This window comes from Echiichthys vipera (genome assembly GCF_963691815.1).
Source record: "Echiichthys vipera genome assembly, chromosome: 15".
Lineage (NCBI taxonomy): Eukaryota > Metazoa > Chordata > Actinopteri > Perciformes > Trachinidae > Echiichthys > Echiichthys vipera.
In genome coordinates, this window is record NC_139840.1 from 17,239,366 (window position 1) to 17,260,908 (window position 21,543).

Genomic DNA, 21,543 nt, shown 5'->3' on the forward strand with positions numbered 1-21,543 from the left:
TAAGAGACAGAAACAATTAAGTTGCTGTCAAAATAGCAACGATCGCTCTCATGCACTCAGTGGGCGTTTGAACTTCTTTCCTCTGGTAGACGATACAAAGTACCAGGAGCAAATCGTAATATTTTTTTAAACTCCTTCATCCCTATTGCCATCGGAGCACTGAACACCATGTCCCGTTGATGCGTTTTTAATGAAACTGCCACTGCTGTCCTGCTTTTTGCCCTGGAGATGTTTGTGTGTGTGTGTTGTTGTTGTTGTTGGCGTCCTGCTTGTTGTTTTTATGAGACCAAAGACAAATTTCCACTTTGTGTACAATACATAACTAACAAAGTACATGAACATGATAAGTTAAAAATACAAATTTCTCATTTGTTTTAATTCATCTCTGCGTTTATTTACAAGTATATCTTTTCTCATTTCCCCATTTGATGTATTTATTTGTACATTTACTATTTATATTAGGTCAGACAACACAGGCAAAACCTTTTATCAGTATGTTTAATATCTTGATAACAATATATATCATGATATTGCATGTTTTCTAGTAATTCAATAAATAAATAGTCTATATGGAATATTTTGTATACTCCTGTATGGATTGAACACGTAACAAATAAAAAAAACATACTGTACTATTTTCTCAACTTTAGTGCAAAATATAATCCTAACAATCACATTGAATTGTTGCCCAGGCCTAAGTTATATTTGTTTCCACATTACTTTTCATTTGGATTTATTTAAGTGTTACTTAGTTTACATTAAGTTTGAATTCATTTATTTCATATTACTTTTTTTTTAGCTTTATTTTCTTAATTGTCATTTAAGACTTCACTAGAAACTTTGTATTTCGGTTAAGATAAGGACACAATGGATGTGTCTGGGTGTTAAGTGTTAAAGCTATATGCCCTTAAAAACCACACTGAACTCATTTTATCTAAACTTCAGATTCAGTGCCATAAGTAACTCCACGAGCACAAATAGGGACAGGAAACACACGAATCATAAAAAAGCATCAATCTGTTGTTAACATCCAGTTTTATTTGAGAATTTGATATTTCAAATTTTCTTACAGAAAGACCATCATCACTAGAGACTGGACACAGAGTGTGATATTAGTAGGTAAGTTTACATTCAGTTGGCACAAATCACTAGGATTTACAAAACAGCCGTCGTATCACTGTTGCACTGAAACAAAAACAACACAAGGTAATCTGTTGGAACATGCAAACACAGCAGAAGTCTGCACGTCTATGTAGGATTACCCATAAATAGGGTAAAAACAAAAACATTTGCTTTCACAAGAGCAAATAAAAATCACATCTTTGACCAGTTTTGTGGTTGTTGTTATAGTGTTTCAGTACTCATCATCATTAAGCCACTGTCAGGTTCTCAACAAAAAAGTAATTATTATTAACTCTTTTGGCATTTCATGATTGTCTGAAGTTTTTCCAAGCTCTTCCTATCATAGTATATTCCATTATTGGTTTACCTACCTCCTCTGATCTATGTGTAGATCAATATGGAGGTGAAAACATTAAAATGCTCTTCCAATTACAAACCAGGGTACAAATCACCATTGAATGTACTTTAATTTGTCCTATACTGGTTGGAATGGGTAGGTTAAGTCTGCTAGGGAGCCGAGGATCATGCCTCTCACCCTAGACAGCAAAACCCTGCAAGGCAGTTGATAAGTTTTACACAATTCAGATACAAAAACTGGACCTTAAGTAATATACATTCAGTCACAGAGGTCTATCAATCCCCGAACTTCAAACCATCTGCTGCCACTTAATTATTCGTAACTTCACGACGGAATAAAAGGCTAGAAAATGGAAGCAACCTTCAAAAAGGTTAGTAGAAGTAGCTCAGTTATAGTAAAAACGTTACTATTCCTTGCTAGGCACTTAAGAGCAACTACCCTTCAGTCAGCTTTAAGTTACCGTATTCTTTCTATGCAGCATTCTTGCACGGTTCAGCTTAGAAGAAGCGCAGGTTTTAAGCTGTTATTGATCAAAACTCAGCTACACATATTTCCCACCTACTAACGAAGGTAAGGGGTAAAGATAACACAGATATTAAAAGACGCCACTTGTGTCGCTGTTAATACAATGCATCACCAGCTGATTAGAATAATATCAGACTGTATTTAGGTGTCTGCCACCGGAGCGCTGCTACGATTCTCCCGAATCACTGAACAACGAGGAAAACAATTACAACACAGACAAATGAAATGATGATGGTCTGACTGGCCGCTCAGGTGAGAGTTGAGTTTAATGAGTGGGGGCAAAGTGTAGTAGTCTAACGAACGGTCAGCATTAGCATCAAAAAATTAAAATGATCGAAAACAAATTGACTGGTTAATGGGCAAAAAATACATCAATTCCAACTTGATAAAAGACTAAAACACTGGCCAAATAGAGACTTACAAATGCAAAAAGGTTGCTTTTCTACAGCAGTGACTACTCTGGGTTGAGTGTGTGTTTGCTGGTCAGAACAGGGGCGGTTAAAAGGAGCTGTACTCGAAATACTGGTGAATACTGGGATTGCCTTCACACGGCTCTCACAAACCCTTCCCCAATACATGAAATATGGCCACATGCACTTACATGCACAAACAGTCGGACTGGCTATCATGACAAACAGAGAAACTTGGATTACACCACACACAGGAAGAAAGACTCCAGCCGCTGCTCAGCACACCATTTGCCATTTATTTGCTGCTAAATTAATGTTCTGAATGTCGAGTACAGCCCCTTTAAGACATTACTCTACGATGTTGTTTTTTTGAGTGTATTAGTTTTTTCTTGTTTTTTAACTGATTGGGAATCAGTGGAGATCCTCACACCTGTTTCACAGAGAAAACTTTCCTGCCCTCTACTCCACCTGGCTCTGCACCCAGCTGCTCTCTCAGCTCAACCATCCTGCCTCGGTATTTGTGGTCTAAGTATAGAAACTATTGACACCCTTCAAAGACTGAGCCTTCATCGATACTGTTTAAACTGTCACATATACGGTCAAATGAAAACTGAGAACCTTGTCCAACTTGGGACACTATTCGAAATAACAATTTCATAAACATTTGATTATGTTCTGAGGTAAAGTACAATACTGAGAACACTAAAATTCACAAAGGAAAATGATCTCTTTGCTAGATGCTTGCATATTTCTAACCAAGCTAGCTCGCAAATACTGGTGCAGTTCTACAACTTGTGCTATGTTTTAAACAACACCCCCCCCCCACACACACACCCCCCCAAAAACCGACAGCAAATGGAAGACCAAATTTGTATACTGTATATGTGACTCAGTGTGATCCATTACCAGTGACATACCAGCGCTGAACAGAATATTAGAAACACCTCTAAGTATATTATAATCCAAAACAATACCGTTACATTGGTCATATTGGTAATACAATTAACAATACCAATACAACCGGAGTTAAAGCAACACCTCTCACACAGCTTCAACACGACTACATTGTACACTTCATAAAGGTAGTATTCATTGTGGGGCTGCTGTATTGGGTTATGTGAGACTGTGCATGATGTTACTAAACTGTTAAATCAGATCTCACATTTGGAAAATGGCCTATCAAATTGCTTGATGTGTGTTAATAGGAGGTTATATTGAACTGGTATTCCCAAATGCAGAGACATCTGTTGAATCATCTGTATTAATTCTACACAACAAGACTGTCTATTACTATTGACAATGTTTTTAAAAAGACCATTAAAAGATCACAGTGAAAACAAACACAATCATATGGGCACTCTTTATACTTCATATATGTTGGCACTGGCATAAAATCTAGCTCATCTGTCTGCTGTCAGCACTGTTGCTGAACTGCAGATAAAAGTCTGTGAATTAAATCTTTAGGAGGTCAACTTATAGATACTGGTGTCATAGTGATTTCAAAATATTTAAATCAAACAAAAACTGACCAGATAACGGCAGTAACAAAGCCGTTACCTCTGTGCTGGGCAAGTGTTTTGCTCTATTCTGAGTACTTCTGTGCTTAAATATACCATCACCATTCACATTATATAATCTGCAACTAGCTAATTTCCTAACCTTTGGTATGATTCTTTAAAACCAACGCACTCACAACAAACTAATCTCAAGGGGGCATATTTTACTGTTCAAATGCATCCTAAAAAGTTAAATATAAATGAGTGGCAAGCTTCATTGCATTGGAAGGTGACACACAAGGCAGTTGGGAGACCTCTGTGGGTTTGTTTGTGTGTTTGAGTGTGTTTGTGTGTGTCCTGGTCCACAAAGGCAGGGGCGTTATAATTTTGGTGTATACAAACAACACAGAAAACCACTGAGCATAGTGCACTTAGCTGTACATGACAACAGTGTGTAGAGGTCCTGTAAATAGGGGTATCCAACATACCTCACGCTTACAGGGACTTTACATCCCTCGCTGCACACAAAAGCGAGAGAATACATTAATATCACTCATCCTGAGTCAGTGTGTGTTTCCTTCTATCCAGCATGTTTGTTGTTATGCTCTCACTTCATAGGGTGTATGGGGAACTTGTAATCCCACTATCCCCATTTTCCTCTCTCTGTATCGCCATTATCGGGTCGTATAGCCCATCTGATGCAGCTTCCTTAGGAGAATCTGAGTAAGGTCAAAAGTGGTAAAGCTGATCCCGACTGCAATGGGCCCTTTGACCCAGTTCATACTGAGACCTTTGTAGAGTCCACGGACTACCCCTTCCTCAGACACAATCTCCTTCATGGTGCCCAGGATGGTGCCGTACGTGTGACCCGTGACTCCTGCGGTCTGCATGCGGCGTCGAACCACATCCAGTGGGTAGGATGCCGACTGACCGATAAGTCCTGCACAGGCTCCAAATGCCAGCCGTTCATATGAGTAGGGTTGTGGGCGCCCACTGCGCTCTACATGGGAGAGGAGGATGTAAAAAAGTTCCAATTTGTATATGCAACCGTAACATTAAGCGTGGAAGAAAGGGGTTGCAGATAAGTAGACATTTACATGTAAACTTGACAGTGGTGGTGCATTACCTGCATGTAATTTCTTCAGTGTCTCATAGGTAAAGAAGCTGAGCCCGGCATAGGGAATAACACCCAGCATGGTGGGAGTAAAGCCACGATACAATGTTGTCAGGCCCTCTTCTCGGGATATCCGCACAAACACGTGCAGGATGTTACTGTACCTAAACAGTGGAGGCACAAAAACATGGGAGCTTGTGCAGCAAAATGCTCTGTTTATAATCTGATCAAGCGTCATTTTCAAGCCTGTTTTCATTCAGGAAAAAACTCTACAGTCCCTACACAGAGAACAGCACTGTGTCAAGTCCATTCAAGGCTAAACAGAATTTTTTTTTCAATGTAACCACCATAACCCGAATATGATCATAACCCAGATAAGCCTTATTTACGGAATATTCATGTCCATGTAAACGCATTCGATAAGTGCGTTTACATGGACATGAATTATACTAGTAACCCGGTTACTGATTACTGAATTATTTTTGCACTGGCACTGTTTACAGAAACAAACCAGCGACAGGAAATGTGAAACACTACACTCTACATTTACTACCACTTCACAACTTTACTGCTAATTTCTTCTCTGCTCTGATCACCAACTACAGCTGTCTGCTCTGAGTTCATGAGCTACGCTATAACTTCCTCTGCAGCAGTGTCAGCCTATCACTAACACGGCGTAGGACAGGAGGTAAGTGAATAAAGATCCAACCTCTCTCATTTCCGAAAGACAAAACTGTGAGACGTTTTTCATCTGCCACCATTGTTGGTATTTCTCTTGCATTTCATCGCTTGGATGAAGGGACATCGCAGATAGCCGTTAAATGATTAAACTCATGCCCATGTAAACACACTTGTTGATTATAAGTTAAAGACCCATTGATGACTGAGTATTGGTAGTTAAAGATAAAATGACCTTACATTTCCTTTGGCGTTACAGCCATCCTAGCCCGTACCATGTCCAGAGGATATGTCAGCAGGGCTGCCGTGGTACCAGCCATAGATCCGGCCAGTAACCTCGGTAATGGAGGCAGTGTTCTGGGAAACAGAGAAAAACAATTGTGTGATTTTTTTTTTTATTAATGCACAAGACATAAAGAAAACCTTAAGTGAGCTTAGTAAATTCAATCTCAAAATAAACACAACTGTCAGGATAAAAGTCAGTAGAGCAGCCAACAGACCTGAGTAGTAGGTCTACCAGTATAAACTGACACTTACTTCCCCTGGAAGCCATAGTAGCCTCCCAACAGTCCCTTGTACTGCTCATGTGCACAGAACTGGATCGCAGCGTATGGGATGACTCGCACCATTGTGGCAGAGTTCCCCCTCCACAGACTGAAGAAGCCATCCTTCAGGTAGGTGCGGTAGATCAACCTGTAGGCCTCCTGTAATGTAGTATACACACATAAATACATACATGCTCATGGTTGATGGATGATATTCTATTTTTGTTTAAACAGTGTGTTTGTCTTTAAACTTGCAATGGGTGTGTCAAACCTACCTTGGCAGAGAATCTTGCTGAAGACACTAAAAACAAAAGATATGTGCAATATAAATATCTTCTCCAGCGTTTCTGAGTCACACACATTTTCTAATATACTCATTCATGTAAATGCAGGAGCAACACAGCTAAAAGATGACATTAGATCTAGATAGAACTCCATTCCATACATATGGGTCGTTTCTAATTTAAAAACTGTTTCCGAATTTAGGTCAACAGAGAATCCAACTTGCCTTGGAAGATGATTTTAGTCCTGTCCAATGGGGCGACAGCTGTCTTGGCCGTAGCCCCTGCTAAGGCGCCAGAGAAGAGCGAGTTGAGGATAGGCCGAGTGTGCTTCAGGCCCTGCACAGTGAGGGAGGAATCACATTTAGAGTCACCAACACCGACAGAGTGAATCCTGTAAAAACTGCCTCCTTAGGTGAACAAAGTTGTTTGAGATGCTGTTGATCATTAAACCGGCGTTATGTAAGGAATGACATCTAACCAGTTCACAAAACATTACAAATGGAAGCAGATGTCCTTAAATTAACTGAAGACGAAGAACAGACCATGAAGCTACTAAGCTCAGCTCAGTTCATCTCTTTCACATACAATACAGCAGAGCAACTACAGAGAATTTCCTTCGTATAAACACAGTACACAGATAAAACGCTATATGCCACTAGAATTCTCATCTAATTTAGATGACCTGATAATGACATATTCTCTTTATTCTACATAATATTCTTCCCCTAAATGGAAGACATGATTTAAAAAAATCACAGATTAAAACTGAACTGCAAAAATAACACAACTCTTTGGGTGGAAGTTTTTCTTTTTAAAGCATCGAAGGAAGGATCATCTCAAAATTTCCCCTAATACTCACTTCTGACTGACTGGAGGAAGCCAGTGGCAGCACTTCTCCCTGCGCGAGTGATGCCCGTTGTTCCTGGACTCCATTCCCCATCCCCGAGCACTACGCACGGCTGTCACTGAGCATGCTTGTGAGTTCAACCACTGCACGGGGGCCAGCAACACCAGGCGCTGAGAGCTACAGAGTAGAAGGTAGAGGTTGGAGAGAGAGACGGACAGAGGTGTTAGCTCAACCTAAAAATAAAACAATTGACAAGATAGTTGCGTGGCTAAGCTTATGAGTCAGGATCAAGTGACAGGCATGATCAGGCCAACAACACTATCTACAAATTAAGATTTTACACTCAGGAGTGCAGCTAGCTTCATCATATGGAAATGAGTACCTAAATAAGTAAATCTAGCCTTGTGTAAACATGTAGGCATATAAATCTATTCTAGTTTAATACTTTCTTTGCACTTCCCCTGCTTAGTCATCAAGTGTCAGCAGACACTGGAAATACAACAGCACCCCCCTCTAGTAAACATTTCCCTATAGATTAATCCAGTCACCTTTAACCTACTGCCACACCTTTGAAGGCTATATAAAGACAGTGAGCAAAGAAGTAATACACCCAAACATGTCTCTTCAAGGACAGAGCTGAGGTGAAAGTTGTTTGTCTGAACAAAAAAAATACATAAATCGAGATTACCACTGAAGCCCCTTCCTTGCTAAAACACCAGATTACAGTTTTACAACATGAGATCTGCACGAGATTAACCTTAGAGGCAAAATAAAATTATCTGGGGCGATCTCACTACCATTACAAACAAAGATGGCTGCAAGTTTTTCAATGAGCTGATCATTTTACTGGACAAATCAACCTTCAACCCCCACAGGCGCAGTGGTCTATTATTACACAGACTCACTGCTTTCACAGCCAAACCAATGTTCAAACCAATTTCACTTTAAAATCACTGTCGCAATTCAAACACTACACACAACAGCAACAATACAGACTGCTTTCCATGTTCAATCAGTGTTTTGATGTCAGAATTACTATTTAGGGTTTTGATTGGTTTCCGGGCAGTTTATATAATCATTTTTTTGTTTGAAATTAAAACAGCTGTTTCTGCTCTAGAGCAATATTTGTCTAACATATGCATAAATCAGTACTACATTATTCCACTGAATGTTAACAGTGCACCTTTAATTTTAATACTAAATTTGAGGTTGATCCAGCTTCAAAACAAGGGCGGGTATTATTAGATACTGCATACATACATTAGGGTTTAAGGAGTTTTGCAACAGTGAGGAGAACCAAGCAAAACAAGACGGAGAGAGAGCAAACAGAGAGTCTGCTGAAAAGTTGGGTAGTCATGGGCAACTAGTTCAGCAGGGCGTCCCATTACACCTCACCCACTGTCCTCACTCAGGGCCTGTCCCTCACCCCTCCCAGCAGCCTCCTGCCCCATGCATATCATTTTACAGTTCCTTGTTCCTGACTGCTAGCTTTGCCTGTTTGGCGTGGGTCAGCTGCAGGATTTGTCCCACCTATCATCCATGATTTAATATCCAGGAAGAGGCTAGAGCTGCACCTATAGTATTACACATAGTGTTACACAGCAGTGCCTTCTTGTTAGTGTGTTTGTGTTGTTTTTGTGAGAGCCTTTTGTGAACCTGTCAGTAAAAGATCAATGTATTAGGTATTGGTGAGTTTACAAAATAATCTGACGAAACTGCTCACACGTTTCCTGAGCTCTTGGTGACATCTTCATATTAATAGTTTTGGCAGACCAACAGCTTCAAATCCAAATGATATTTCATTTGCACTGATATAAAACAGAGAAAGGCCACAGACCCTAAAATGTGCCATTTATACTTAACAAATGACTTCAAAGATTAATCAATTAATTGTTTGTGATTACTTTTCTGCCAATTTAAACGTATTGTTTCAGCTGTAAAATTAAATATTTCAATATAAAACAAGGGCCCTGAGTTTACTGTAGGGCAGAGATAAACAACAGGGGGCCCGGGACCCCTCGGGGAGTCCTCAGAGTTGCTCCTGGGGGTCCACCAAAATATTGTTTTATATCTTTTTGAAAGTTTTCTTTCCGCAAACATAAAAATATGCATTAACATGAATCCAACATATTATTAGCAAAGATAAATCTACCTATTTGTGAAAAAACATTTTATTTCCACAACATTAACAGGTAAGGTAGTCACTACATGGTTACAATACAAGTATTTACTCTTACTCTTCTCTGTTTTACATAAAACATGATGTTTACATATATGAATGTCAATAAATATTTATTTAATAGCTAAGTCAAGTCAAGCTTATTTATATTGCACAATTCAACAGCAAGGCACAGCAAACATTTAAAAAACATTTGAAAGAAACACAGATAAAATGACATTCAAATAAAATAAACAAGATATCAGGAGCATTTAAAACATAGTACATGCAGTTAAAATTATTTAATGAAAGGCAGCGGGAAAACAGAAAAGTCTTTAATTTAAAGTAATGAAGAGTTGCAGCAGACCTGCAGTTTGTTCCAGATATTTGCAGCATAAAAAGTGAAGGCTGCCTCTCCTCGTTTATAACTCTGGGGACACAGACACAGACACAGAGACCTATCCCAGAGGATCTGAGGTCTGGAAGGTTCGTAGCTAAACAGGAGATCTGAAATGTATTTTGGTCCTAAACCCTTCAATGCTTTATAAACCAAGAGAGGTATTTTGAAATCAATTATTTGACAGACAAGAAGCCAGTGTAAAGTTCGGAGGACTGGAGTGATATGATCTACTTTCTTTAGTATTGTTTGCATCATAAAAAGGTATGTGTATAGGCTACTGTATGCACTCCTCGCTCTAAAAAACATTGAAGACCTCTTCTTTAGAGGACTGAACCATATTATCAAGAGTCATTTTATTTCTCTTCAGGTATTATTTTATTTTTGTTCCGTTGTAAAACAGTTTTGCAACAGCATTGTATCCCATATGCCAACACTTTCCTTGACATTATGTAATATCGTTGTTTTCAAATTATTTGCGTCAACACTAACACTGCATAACTAATAAATACATAAATAAATAAATAAATACAAAGGTTATGGTATTAGGTGAGTATTGGCCTAGAGAGTCAGATATTCTATGATAAAATAGTCCCCAAGCTCTTTTGCTGCACTCACCAGTTTAAACTTGTCCACTAACAAAACAGCCACCCTAACATGCAACTAGTTAGCTGCCCGTAGTCTTAAACACTATTTCTTACCTTACAAAAACATCCGACAACAGCAGGAGGGTTTCCGATGCTTTGATATCCTTCACTCGATGGTAGTTTGTCCGGGAGCTGTTAAGTTATCCAAACAGTAGGTTGAGTAACGTTAGCAAAGCTAGCTGCTAGCTCGCTGCTACAATAATGTTACTCTCGTCGACAGCGTTGTGGAAATATTGGAAGTGCTGTCTTTTATATAAAAATGTCTTCTGGTGTTGAAGGCAATGTCTTCCACACATGTGTTCATTAGCCCTACGGTGACTTTAAGTGAGTGACACCGTTCAGCTGTGTTGTTCGTGCCGTTAACGCTGCTGTCTATCAGCGACCCCGGGCAGTATGGCAGTTAACGTTAGCCGTGCCAGTGAGAGGGGTTCGACAAGGACGAGTGCAGGTGCATTGTGGGATATGAAGTTCTGAATGAGGAGAGGGCATGTTTGGATAGGTCGGTTAGAGGGGCGTGAGAAAGACACACACTTGTCAACGAGCTTTTTTTTTTCCTTGTCTGTGAAGTACTCCCTCTGGCTTAACAAGCTACCCTCCTTTTATATTTTTAAATATTCAGATTTTAAATAATGTTATAAGATAATCAGGGTTACTATGGGTGCTTGACATCCTTGAAAATGCTTGAATTTGAATGTTATGTTTCAAGGTTTGAAAAGTTCTTGAGTTATGGGTAAAGGACTTGAAAATGCTTGGAATTGTATCCACATTTCTTTCACGACAAATAGCTATAGAATAGAAATATAATTTCATTTATTATCCTTCTGGTATTTCGAAAGAAAAATGGATGTGTATGGCTAACTACCATCTCTTTTAACATGATTTTAATCGGAAAATAAAAGTGAAATCATTTTCATCTATATGTATTCGTAGAAATACGTTATTTACCACAACTGAACACCACAACTGAATAATCAAAATAATATACCACTATGGAAAACATAAAACTCAAAAATAATAAATTGGCAAAAACTGTTGGATTATTTAGGCATTTCAAATTTACTCCCTTAGATTAGCAGACCCCATACATTTGTGTAATTTGTTATTCTTCATTCCTTTTTAATGTTTTACCTCCCTACATTTTATAATTCTATGTTATTATTATTTCTACATTTAGAAATACACTTTTGGCATTGTGCATTACTGTGGAACATGTAAGAAAAGAAATGTTTATATGGAATCTTTTCAATAATGATAATCAAATATATACATTGTGTGGTGATCTGCACAATGCAATACAACAATATAAAAGGTGAAACACTAAAAGTGAGTTTTATCATAATCACGCAAAATATACACTGTAACGTAGGACGTCCAAGTATCAGATAGTCCAGTTTTACACCGTAAAATGCATATACAAACTAAAAAAAAACACAAAAGAAACATGTTGTGACATCAAAGTATAAGGCTTTCAATTCGGCTCTGCCCACATGGGTGAGAAATCTGCACAAAACAGTGCAGCTAAAGATTTTGCATAGCAGCAAATACAATTATTTATGCCTACCCATGGCCCAAAATACCAATCTAATGAACATAATAAACATAAATATGGCACAGATATAAAAACGGGTGTCATAATAATTGTCAGCAAAATAGTAATAGAAGAATGTGTACAACTGGACAAATATGTCTAGACGGGCAGGTGCATCCGTTTGAACTCTACGTTAGCGTGTACAGTGATGTTCTCCTCTACTTTCATTGGGTGAGGCTGCCATGTTTGCCGGTCCACAGCTCTCGGAGCTCCACCTTGCACCCCAGATCTCTGAGGGCTGCTTTACCCACATCCCCACAGTCTTGATGGGTCTGTAGAGCCTGGGTTATCAGGGCCTCTGCTCCCATCTCCAGGATTGGCTGACTGAAGGTATCCATACGTGCAACCAGGTTTCTCATCAGCATACACCCCTGTTTCTGTTTATCAACAAAAAAAACAAGGACATAGAGGGTTGGTAGGCTGTCACAGGCTCTTTTTGTTTAAGTTAGCATATTCATTATTATTAATGACCTCGTATTACCTGCACATTGACCGCAGCAGTGTGCGTCTTCATAGCCTGCACAGCAGCCAAAGCACCTCCATGTTCCATGATGACTCTGCAGTTGTTGGGTTTACGCAAAGCAAGGACAGAGAGGCATGCACAGCCTTGCTCACACACCTACAGTAGAATGTGAACATAATCTTAGGTCATTTGCAGAATTGATTTATAACTCCAATAATCCAACAAAAAAAGCAATGTATATTCAAATCTATGTACTAAATGTGTAGTAAATGCTAGATCAAACCTATTCACAGTTAGTTAGAGTGTAGGTACGACATTTAACTTACAGCAGAGTTGCTTATGTGTCGGTTCATGGCGATGACGATGAGCTCGACTCCCCCAGCATTAACGACTGCATCTTTCACATCGTCATTTCCTGCAACGGCTCGTATTGCACTAAGGACCTGCCGAACCAACTCCTGCGAGAAAAAACAGTTCAGTGAGTGGAACAAAAACACAGAAGTTGAATCTTGAAACAGTTTGCATCACAATCCCTTGTTTTTAGTCGGGTACCGGTGACTCGTAGCTATCCGCAAGCAGCGTCATGATGAGTTTCAATCCTCCCAGATCACAGATGTCTTGACAGAACTCATTCCTTACAGCCAGACGGGACAAAGTTGCACACAGCTCACTCAGAACCGAAGATTTATCAAGGTGAGCTTTGAGGGAGGAACACAGGAGATAAAGGAAATACATCAATTTAATCAGAATTGGATTTACACAACACTAAATAAGTTGATGCTATTATGCTGAACACCCACATATACTAGCCGTCACATGGCCTTACCTTTCGAAGCCTCAATTAAAACCTTCAGTCCATTGTTCTCAAGAACAATCATCTTGGCGTGTTCATGAGCATTCCCAAACGTAACTCGGACATCATCGTCAAAGGTCATGACCCTGAGAGCTGCAGAGGCCTCTTTGACCAGCTCAGCACATCCACTATGTTGCGTAATGGCACTGGTCAGCAGAGGCAAGACGCCACCTTTTACCAAATCCTGTCTGTTCTGTTCATGTTTCAAACAGCAGTGACGCACAGTGCAGATGGCTACACGCGTCACAGAAGAATCTGCCTTGTACTTATTCAGAACATTCAAAAGGAACTGCTGGCCCTCTGCGTCCAACAAGTCTGGCTGCCCGTCTGTCAGTGCAGCCAGAGCGGACAGTGCGGTCAACGCAGCTTCCTGCTCCTCCACACTCTTTTTGCAGTAAGAGAAGATGACGGGGTAGGCGTCTTTTTGGGCAGCAAGGTACCTCTGGGCAAAACCAAGTGAGCAATGCTGAGTGAAACGTTTTATGTCCTCTGTCACTTCCTTTACACCGGCAGAGTCTTTTCCAATGCGGAGGGAATCCAAAGCCTGCCAGTGAAAGAAAAAAAGATGAGATTTTGACCTTTTTTTTCCAGTTAGCAATTCCTTTTCTCATAACAGGACTTACCTGTAAGACCTCATGTGTTTTCTCTTCTTGTTTGTCATCAGATGATACAGTGGGTACAGCTTTTACTATACAACTGAGGTCCACACCTGCATCCACACGCAAGATTAGGATTAATGTTTTGACACACGACAAAATGTCGAATACAAAACAGAAGAAAGAAACAATTCAGTGGAAGTCAGGCATGTGTGTATTAGTTTGGACTATCATGATGTAAGATAATGAACTATCTCTTAAATCACAATCGCGCTGCAGCGTAACTAAACTACACATAAAGGTACAGAGGTGTTTATATGTGGCCGTCTCTAAGGCCCAAGTGTTCCTGAGACAGCTATTGTCATTTTGGAATAAAAGGAGCATTAATAATGATAACATTGCCGAGATTATGCAGCAGCTTTGGACTGGAACACCACTCAAGACAGCCTCAAACTTACAGCTTTTACATCACAGTCTGCCTTCAAGCAGAGACTTAACAATGTTTTAGTAGATTTAGTTGTACATGTCAAGATGGCGGCGCGTGTAGACGCAGCGACCTCTCGTTCTCCCGATCACTATAGCAGTTAGATCATTTATGTTGTGTCACTTACCATTGTGTCTTGCCACTTTACTAATTGTGTCTTGTCTTTGTCTTCTCTAGTCTACGAATGGGATAGTGAGGAACGAAATTTCGATTCCTTGTACGTCTTGTTCATGTGAAGAAGTGACAATAAAGGTGATTTTGACTTTGACTAGATCCCTCTTGACTCCACATTTTAGCACAGTTATGTTTTCTATTTTGTGTCTGTACACAGGCTGTGTATATTTGTTTATCTGTTGTATATTTGTCTGTGAGTCATACTTGTGTATTCTTATTTTTTATATATTTTTTTGTACCTTTACTCCTGCTGAGATTTCTTGGACCAGATTGATATTAAATAAGACACTGTTCTTAATGTTTCATCTGGAAAAATAAGGTTAAATAAAAAATAAAATGATCTGAAATGGCCATATCATTACTGAGCATTATGCCAATATAGACATTAATCATGAGGCCTCCGATGAGATGTGTTACGAGACACCATGATGAATAATGTATTAGATTTTACCGACTGAAGCATCTTCAATTTGGTCATCAAAGCACAGATAGACATACTGTTATGTTGCATTTGGCATGTTTCACCTGTGTCTCTCTGATTCTGAAGATTACATGAGTCATTCCCATAGAGTCAGTATACAAGCTCACCATCAACAGGCATTGTCCTTTTCTGGCTACGTTACCTTGGGACTCGAACTGCTCCACAGCCTCCCTCAAAGCCTCATCAGGATCCATCTCAAACTCCTCCATGTTTTCCTTGACCGCAGCATCAAAGGTTTCTTGTGTGATCCTCGGTTTCGCCATTTTTTGCACGTTAATCTCCACTCTGAAATGAAACAACGATGATGTCAAACGATGATATATATAATAATATATGTATATAATATATAGTTAGCCAGTGATAGCTATCGTTAGCTAATAAATGTTGTGTTTCTGCTCTTGGTGTCGACTCCAGCTGTTGATATTCATAAAGCTACCGTTACGTAAAGCAGTTGTAATGTCACTAAATAAAAACATCGTCCTAAAAAACACATTAGTCAAACGACTTAACTGTTTCCACCGCCCAGTGACACACAAACTGCTCAGATGTTATCAATGAACTGCCGCTGTCGATTTACGCACTTTACGTAGTCGTTGCGTCGCAGACGGGGCGTGAATTTTGCGGAACACTTTACGTGAATAGTAGATTCCGTAAAAGGTCCCACCCGTTAATATTCTCGGGTGGAACACAGACTGCAAAATATTTCTTCCACTAATAAACCATTATTTGTTAGAAACCAAATGGAGTAACCTGTATTGTTTTTTATTTCAAAGATGTTAACATAAACATTCTGAATGTGTCCTAGTATATTTCCTGTTGCAATGTCTGTGAATGGCACCAACTGACAGGAAGTCAACAAGGACAAAGGCTGTTGCCTAGCAATGGAATTCCGTTGAAAAGGTCTATTGAAAGATTCAATATAAACATTTATTTTCTTACATGTTCCAGGTTTATATGCAATACCAAAATTGTATTTTTGAATGTAGAAATAATAATAGCATACATGTAAATGTATAAAGACGGTAAAACATAGAAAAATAAATGAAGAATAACAAAAACAAAAGTGTATGGGTGTGTGCTAAACTAATTGAATAAATGAATTGAAATTGAATTGGCTAAATAATCTCACAGTTTTTGCCAATTTATTTATTTAATTTTTGAGTTTTAAGTTTTAACTGTGGTCAAATATGATTTAAAATCTGAATATTTAAAAATATAAAAGGAGGGTAGTTATAATATGTGTATGTAGTTAATAATAATATTATATTATAATATAATATAATATAATATAATAATATGCTCAAATATGTGGCAAAAAAAACCAAAGCAATAGAAATTACATAGCAGTATAAGCAATTAATAAAAAGTCTTCACCTAGTAGAACTCAATTTCATAAATTACTGAGGTAGAAAACATATGAAGCTATCTGCGGCAGGGGACAAATTAGGTCTTCAGTGGGTTAATATGGACATTTCATCTACATACACTAGAAAAGGACTTGGTATCTGCCTGCGATCTCCTAGGAGTCGGAGCAGAGTAGAGTCATGGGAGTACACAAGGTAAACAGATGTGACCTATGTTTGAACACATTGATCTGTGGTTTATTGCTCATTATCTCAAATTAAGTCTGCTGTTTGTAAGTTTTTTTTTACTACAGAGCTCTAATTTTACTAAGTAAAGGGATTGTAAACACAAATCATCTATTTCTCTGCTAATTAAAGACACTTTACATATTATTTATGTTGTTTTCTTACTGTGCAATTCTGTAAACTGCACGTACATTGTGTGGGACTATTGTAGAGAACTGGCATGGTAACCCCATTCAAGAGTTGCTCAGCCTCGATCTTGTGAGGTTATTGTAGTCCACCTGTGCATGATGATGTGGGTATGTGGTTCAGTGGAAGAGAAGGTTGTCGAGAGATTGGCGGTTCGATCTCCAGCACCCGCGGTCCGCGTGTCGAAGTGTCCTTGGGCAAGACACTGAAGACACAAGACACTGAACCTCGCATGGGTGTGTAAATGTGTGCCTCCTTGCATACATGAGATAAATAATAAATAACAATAATAAATAAGGATTAAATTCAAACCATCCATTGGCCAAACACACAATCAAATGTGACTTAAATTGTTGCATGAATTAAAAACCTGCCTTTTAACTCACTGGTGAGGTAGTTCTGAATGACAATATTAGTTAGGATACATTTGGATTACGTATATTTATATATCTAATGCTCTTAATGTATTGTTGTATGTTCGATCAACACTGACAGCCGCATATTATGTAGTTTATTCACTGAAGAGGAACAAATGTGAGCATTCAGGAGATTAAAAACAATTTAAGATTATATTAGATTTAGATTTACCACACCCTGGAACCAGCTGCCCATTTCATATTATCTATATTATATACCATTATCAATGTCTTTAAAGTATTAAAAATCTGCTTTAAACACTTTTTGAGACTGTGATGCATCAACTGGATATTGGACACTAATGCAGTTGACTTGCTGCCTGGCCTTTAGATTTGTACACTTTCACTCTTACTGTGGTGTATGTTTATATGCTGTGCATATTTTGTGTAGAGTCAAGAAACCCTTGTAATAGTAAACTATGATTGACTGTTTGCACAGTTTCGTGACATTTTTTCCATGTAAGCATTTTGGAATATTTTTCTTTCTGTCCTGTTTTTACTCATGTCTTCCAGATGATGGCAGTATACATTTGTATTTACATAGCTTATTATTTAATACAGCTTTGATGCAGTTGTTGTTTGCATATCACCATTTGATATATTATCAAATAACTGACTTATTACACTAGTGTAATAATGGTGCATTTTCAGTATGTTGTGCAATTTTCTGCACTGGTAGTTTCAAAATAAACTACTGAATTTGGTCATTTGAAAAGTAATGACTGCAATAAAAATGACATTATGGATTCCAGGTATTGTATCGGCATTTTACAGTATGTTATTAGGTGGAATGTTTTGTTTATGGTCATTTCAACTGTGCTCTACTTTAACACATAAGGAGAATTACTTGATTTTTGTTGATTATTCGCTAACGTATGATTTAAAATCTGCGCTGACTAAAAAAAACATACCAGGGGTTTTGGTTCTTTTAGCCCACAAAGTACAAAACACACACTGTTACACATTTCACATCACAGCCAACCATTTTGCAATCTGTGTTGCTGTATGAACACAAGATAACTCATCATCATCATCATGTCATAGTATAATGTAACAGATTATCCAGGGTGACATATTTGCCTGTCTAATAGCTTTAAATTAAAACAAATGTAAGGATGTTTAAAGCACCAATAAAACTGCCCACACGTTGAAAATCTGTCATAATTGTTTATTATTGGACTTTTATGGAGGCAAAGTGATCATGCAAGTTTGCTGAATCTGAGAAATCTGTGTCATTACATTGTTTGAACAGGTATTTATTTGCCCTTATATATATGCATTTTAATATCTGAAGATGTCCTTTACTTCTCCTAATTAGAGGATGCATAACTTCTGAAAACATGAATTTACCATCATGTGAGACTTGAAAATATATTTGCTGCGATATGAAAGTAAACTCAAACTCAAAACTAACTTAAAAGTGTTTGTAATCTTAATTAAACAAAAGTATTTTTTGCTTTATTTAAGACATAATCGTCAGTATGTTTCAAGCATGAACATGCGGTTCTGCAGCTATTTAAAGCAGATCTCCGACTCGAGCTCATTTTCGACCCATAAAAATAATATTTCATATATATTTGCATTAAGTTTTAATATTTATTTCTCTCCTCTCTTATTTTCTCGTGCACGGAAACTCCACCAAACGCAAGAGGTTTAGTGAGAAGTGAAAAGTTTTGGGACGCTTTTAACGTTAGGTGTCTTGGACGCAGCCGAAAGGGGCCATTTCCTGCCAAATAGTGAGCCCGGTCTAATCGTGACTGCAGCAGCTACTTCCTGCATTGTTACAGTACTTAATGAGGATTAAGTTGAAGCTGTCATGTTGCAACGGGCGGCCATTATGCCTCCTCCACACGGGGAGAGGCTGCAGGCTGATCTTAGGATCTTAAGAGCCGGTGATTTCAGAGCTGATCCCTTCACCAGGTCAGGACCTGCTGACTGACTGCCCTGTCAAATTGTAGCCTCAGTATTAAATCTTCAACATTTGTGTCCCTTTTTAAAAAAAAAATATTAATAATAATAATAAATTAATTCATTAATTTTACTTATAATAACACTTGTGTTCAGCAATAAAATTAATCACTGTTATATAATATAAGAAAAAGGACCACCTGATAATAGTAGTTCAATAGAATAGATAATGCAGTTCAGCCTCAGAAAATACTATGACTATGTTCTGGCATTATAAGCTCAAAATATTGTAGGTTGTAGCCGATTGGGTGTAGGGAAACTCTAAATCTAACCTTTTCTTTTCTTATGTTTGCAGGGCCGTAGCCAGGATCCTATAAATACTGAGGTCAAAGCCTCCACCCCCCCACCCCACCCCCTCTGAACCAATCTGAACGAACACCAAAAAAGCTTGTTGTTTTTATTGGGTTTTTAATATTTTAAGATAAGATGAGAACTTAATTGATCCCACACTGAGGAAATTGATTTATCACAGCAGCTCAAGAGTTTAAAAAAGCAAGTCAAAAGATGATTGAGTGATAAATAAAAGACAAAAATACAAATAGAATCAAATAAAATAGCCTTATACACCATCTCTTATGCAGATATGAGGATAATGGCACATGATAACTGCACCCATAAAGTGTAATACACAGTGTGTATAAATATTCCGCACATAATCCAGTAGGAAATACAAAGACCATAGTTTGTGATCAGTGGTGGGTGGTGATACCAGCTACAACAGTGTTGAATTATGTTATGCACTTGTTAAAAGAGCTGCTCAAGACCCCCACAGTCTCATTCAGGGGAGAGGTGTTGTCCATAGCCCCTTGCACAAAGAGATTCCGCAACAGCGTCGCAATGAAGAAATGCTGACATTTTGGCAGCAAAAGAGGCGTTGGCGTCTTGTGTGTGTGAGCTGATCTGCATCGTTAATCAACTCCATGAACCCAAACCACTTTTTATATTCTAACAAGCACAATTGTCAGTAAAGAGACGGACAGGCCGACTGTAGCACCTCTGTAAACGTGTTTGCGTGAGTGTATGTTTTTTGAGGTGACTTTTCGACCTGCCTGTGGGTCAACTACTGTGTCGTTCCTCCCTTTCGCATAGGTGTCGGCTCGGTGCTGTTACGGCTCTGTGACTACCTCCGTTGCCTGCTCAGAGGCGCAACAGATCTGTCCCCCCAATCCATCTTTGTACCTTTCACACAGATGGCGAGGCGTGATAACGGCGCAAGAGCTCCGCAACAAACAGGTTGGCTAACATCCCTCTCCCACCCTCTGTGGACATCAGAGCGCAGCCGTCTGAACCAGGTTGTTAAGTGTCTTTCTGTCCCTCTACGCGCTTTGACCTCCTTAGCAGAACACTACGTAGAAGACCGCAGGTGCCACCACAGTTACACATTTAATGGTTTGGTTTTTTTTTTTTTTCTTTTAAGCATTTTATTTAAATTATTTTTAAGAGCCTTCTCTGTAAATTCAGGAGTCAGATTCTGGTGGGCGAAATGTAGTTGTTTGATATCGGCACAGACTTTGTACAGACATTTATGGTCCCCAGAGGATGAATCATACGGACTTTGGTGATCCCCCTGTCCTCTATCGCCACCATAGCATATGACAGGAAAACTCTCAGATGCGTTCTCAACTACTGGAAATATTCTGTTTGGTTCAGGCGAGGGGGAGCGACATGACATTTTCATTAGACACGTTTCAGCGTGTGACCTTCGTGGCCATCATACAGCACTTTATGGTTGTGCCAGAAACCCTCCTCTCCACTTTAATGTAAATCCTTGCGGAAAATGACCAAATCTACTGAGGACCTCAAGTGAAGCCAGTGGTTGTTCCTTATTATAGTTATTTCTTGCTGAGGTAAGACCTGCGTGTCCCTAGGTCCACAGGAACAGTGACAATATTTACAGAAGGATTCATCATTACCTATACTGCAGAGTGTCGTTTAATTTTTGCTTTGAGCGGCGTGATAATGAGAAGATGTCCCCTGGTACAGATTTCATTGCATTTATGCGAGACAATCTGTAGCCTCAGGAGACAGAGTGGTAGAATGAGAGGACGTAAAAAAAATCAGACCTGATGACACAGCATCATCTAGAGAGAGCTTCTTTTGTCATTTAATGAACAGCAACAGAGAACGCTGACAAAGCACTCAAACCCCCCGACCCCCCACCTGT

At 38.9% G+C, this 21,543-nt stretch overlaps 2 protein-coding genes across 2 annotated transcripts; both read right to left on the reverse strand.

The window, feature by feature from the left end:
* Positions 1 to 1,018: 1,018 nt before the first annotated feature.
* Positions 1,019 to 10,948, reverse strand: slc25a42 (solute carrier family 25 member 42). The gene is made up of 8 exons (XM_083927953.1): positions 10,636 to 10,948; positions 7,392 to 7,556; positions 6,757 to 6,868; positions 6,524 to 6,549; positions 6,241 to 6,407; positions 5,944 to 6,060; positions 5,038 to 5,189; positions 1,019 to 4,911 (listed from the first exon to the last, which is right to left on the reverse strand). The coding sequence occupies exons 2-8, from the start codon at positions 7,470 to 7,472 to the stop codon at positions 4,586 to 4,588; spliced, it is 981 nt and encodes a 326-aa protein (XP_083784079.1). The 5' UTR covers positions 7,473 to 7,556; positions 10,636 to 10,948; the 3' UTR covers positions 1,019 to 4,585.
* Positions 10,949 to 12,333: 1,385 nt separating this feature from the next.
* Positions 12,334 to 15,752, reverse strand: armc6 (armadillo repeat containing 6; the record flags this gene model as incomplete). The annotated part of the gene is made up of 8 exons (XM_083927973.1): positions 15,731 to 15,752; positions 15,363 to 15,505; positions 14,109 to 14,194; positions 13,459 to 14,029; positions 13,185 to 13,330; positions 12,959 to 13,090; positions 12,651 to 12,788; positions 12,334 to 12,546 (listed from the first exon to the last, which is right to left on the reverse strand). Exons 2-8 carry the CDS (start codon positions 15,481 to 15,483, stop codon positions 12,334 to 12,336), a joined length of 1,407 nt encoding a protein of 468 aa, XP_083784099.1. The 5' UTR covers positions 15,484 to 15,505; positions 15,731 to 15,752.
* Between the last annotated feature and the right edge of the window lie 5,791 nt (positions 15,753 to 21,543).

What these genes read in the sequence shown, in the direction of transcription:
- slc25a42 (XM_083927953.1), bottom strand. Translation starts at nt 7,472, where the DNA reads ATGGGGAATGGAGTCCAGGAACAACGGGCATCACTCGCGCAGGGAGAA. An exon ending in CAGCAAGATTCTCTGCCAAG is followed by an intron (nt 6,408 to 6,523) that starts GTAGGTTTGACA and finishes ACTACATTACAG; the next exon opens with GAGGCCTACAGGTTGATCTA. An exon ending in GCTGTAACGCCAAAGGAAAT is followed by an intron (nt 5,190 to 5,943) that starts GTAAGGTCATTT and finishes TCCACTGTTTAG; the next exon opens with GTACAGTAACATCCTGCACG.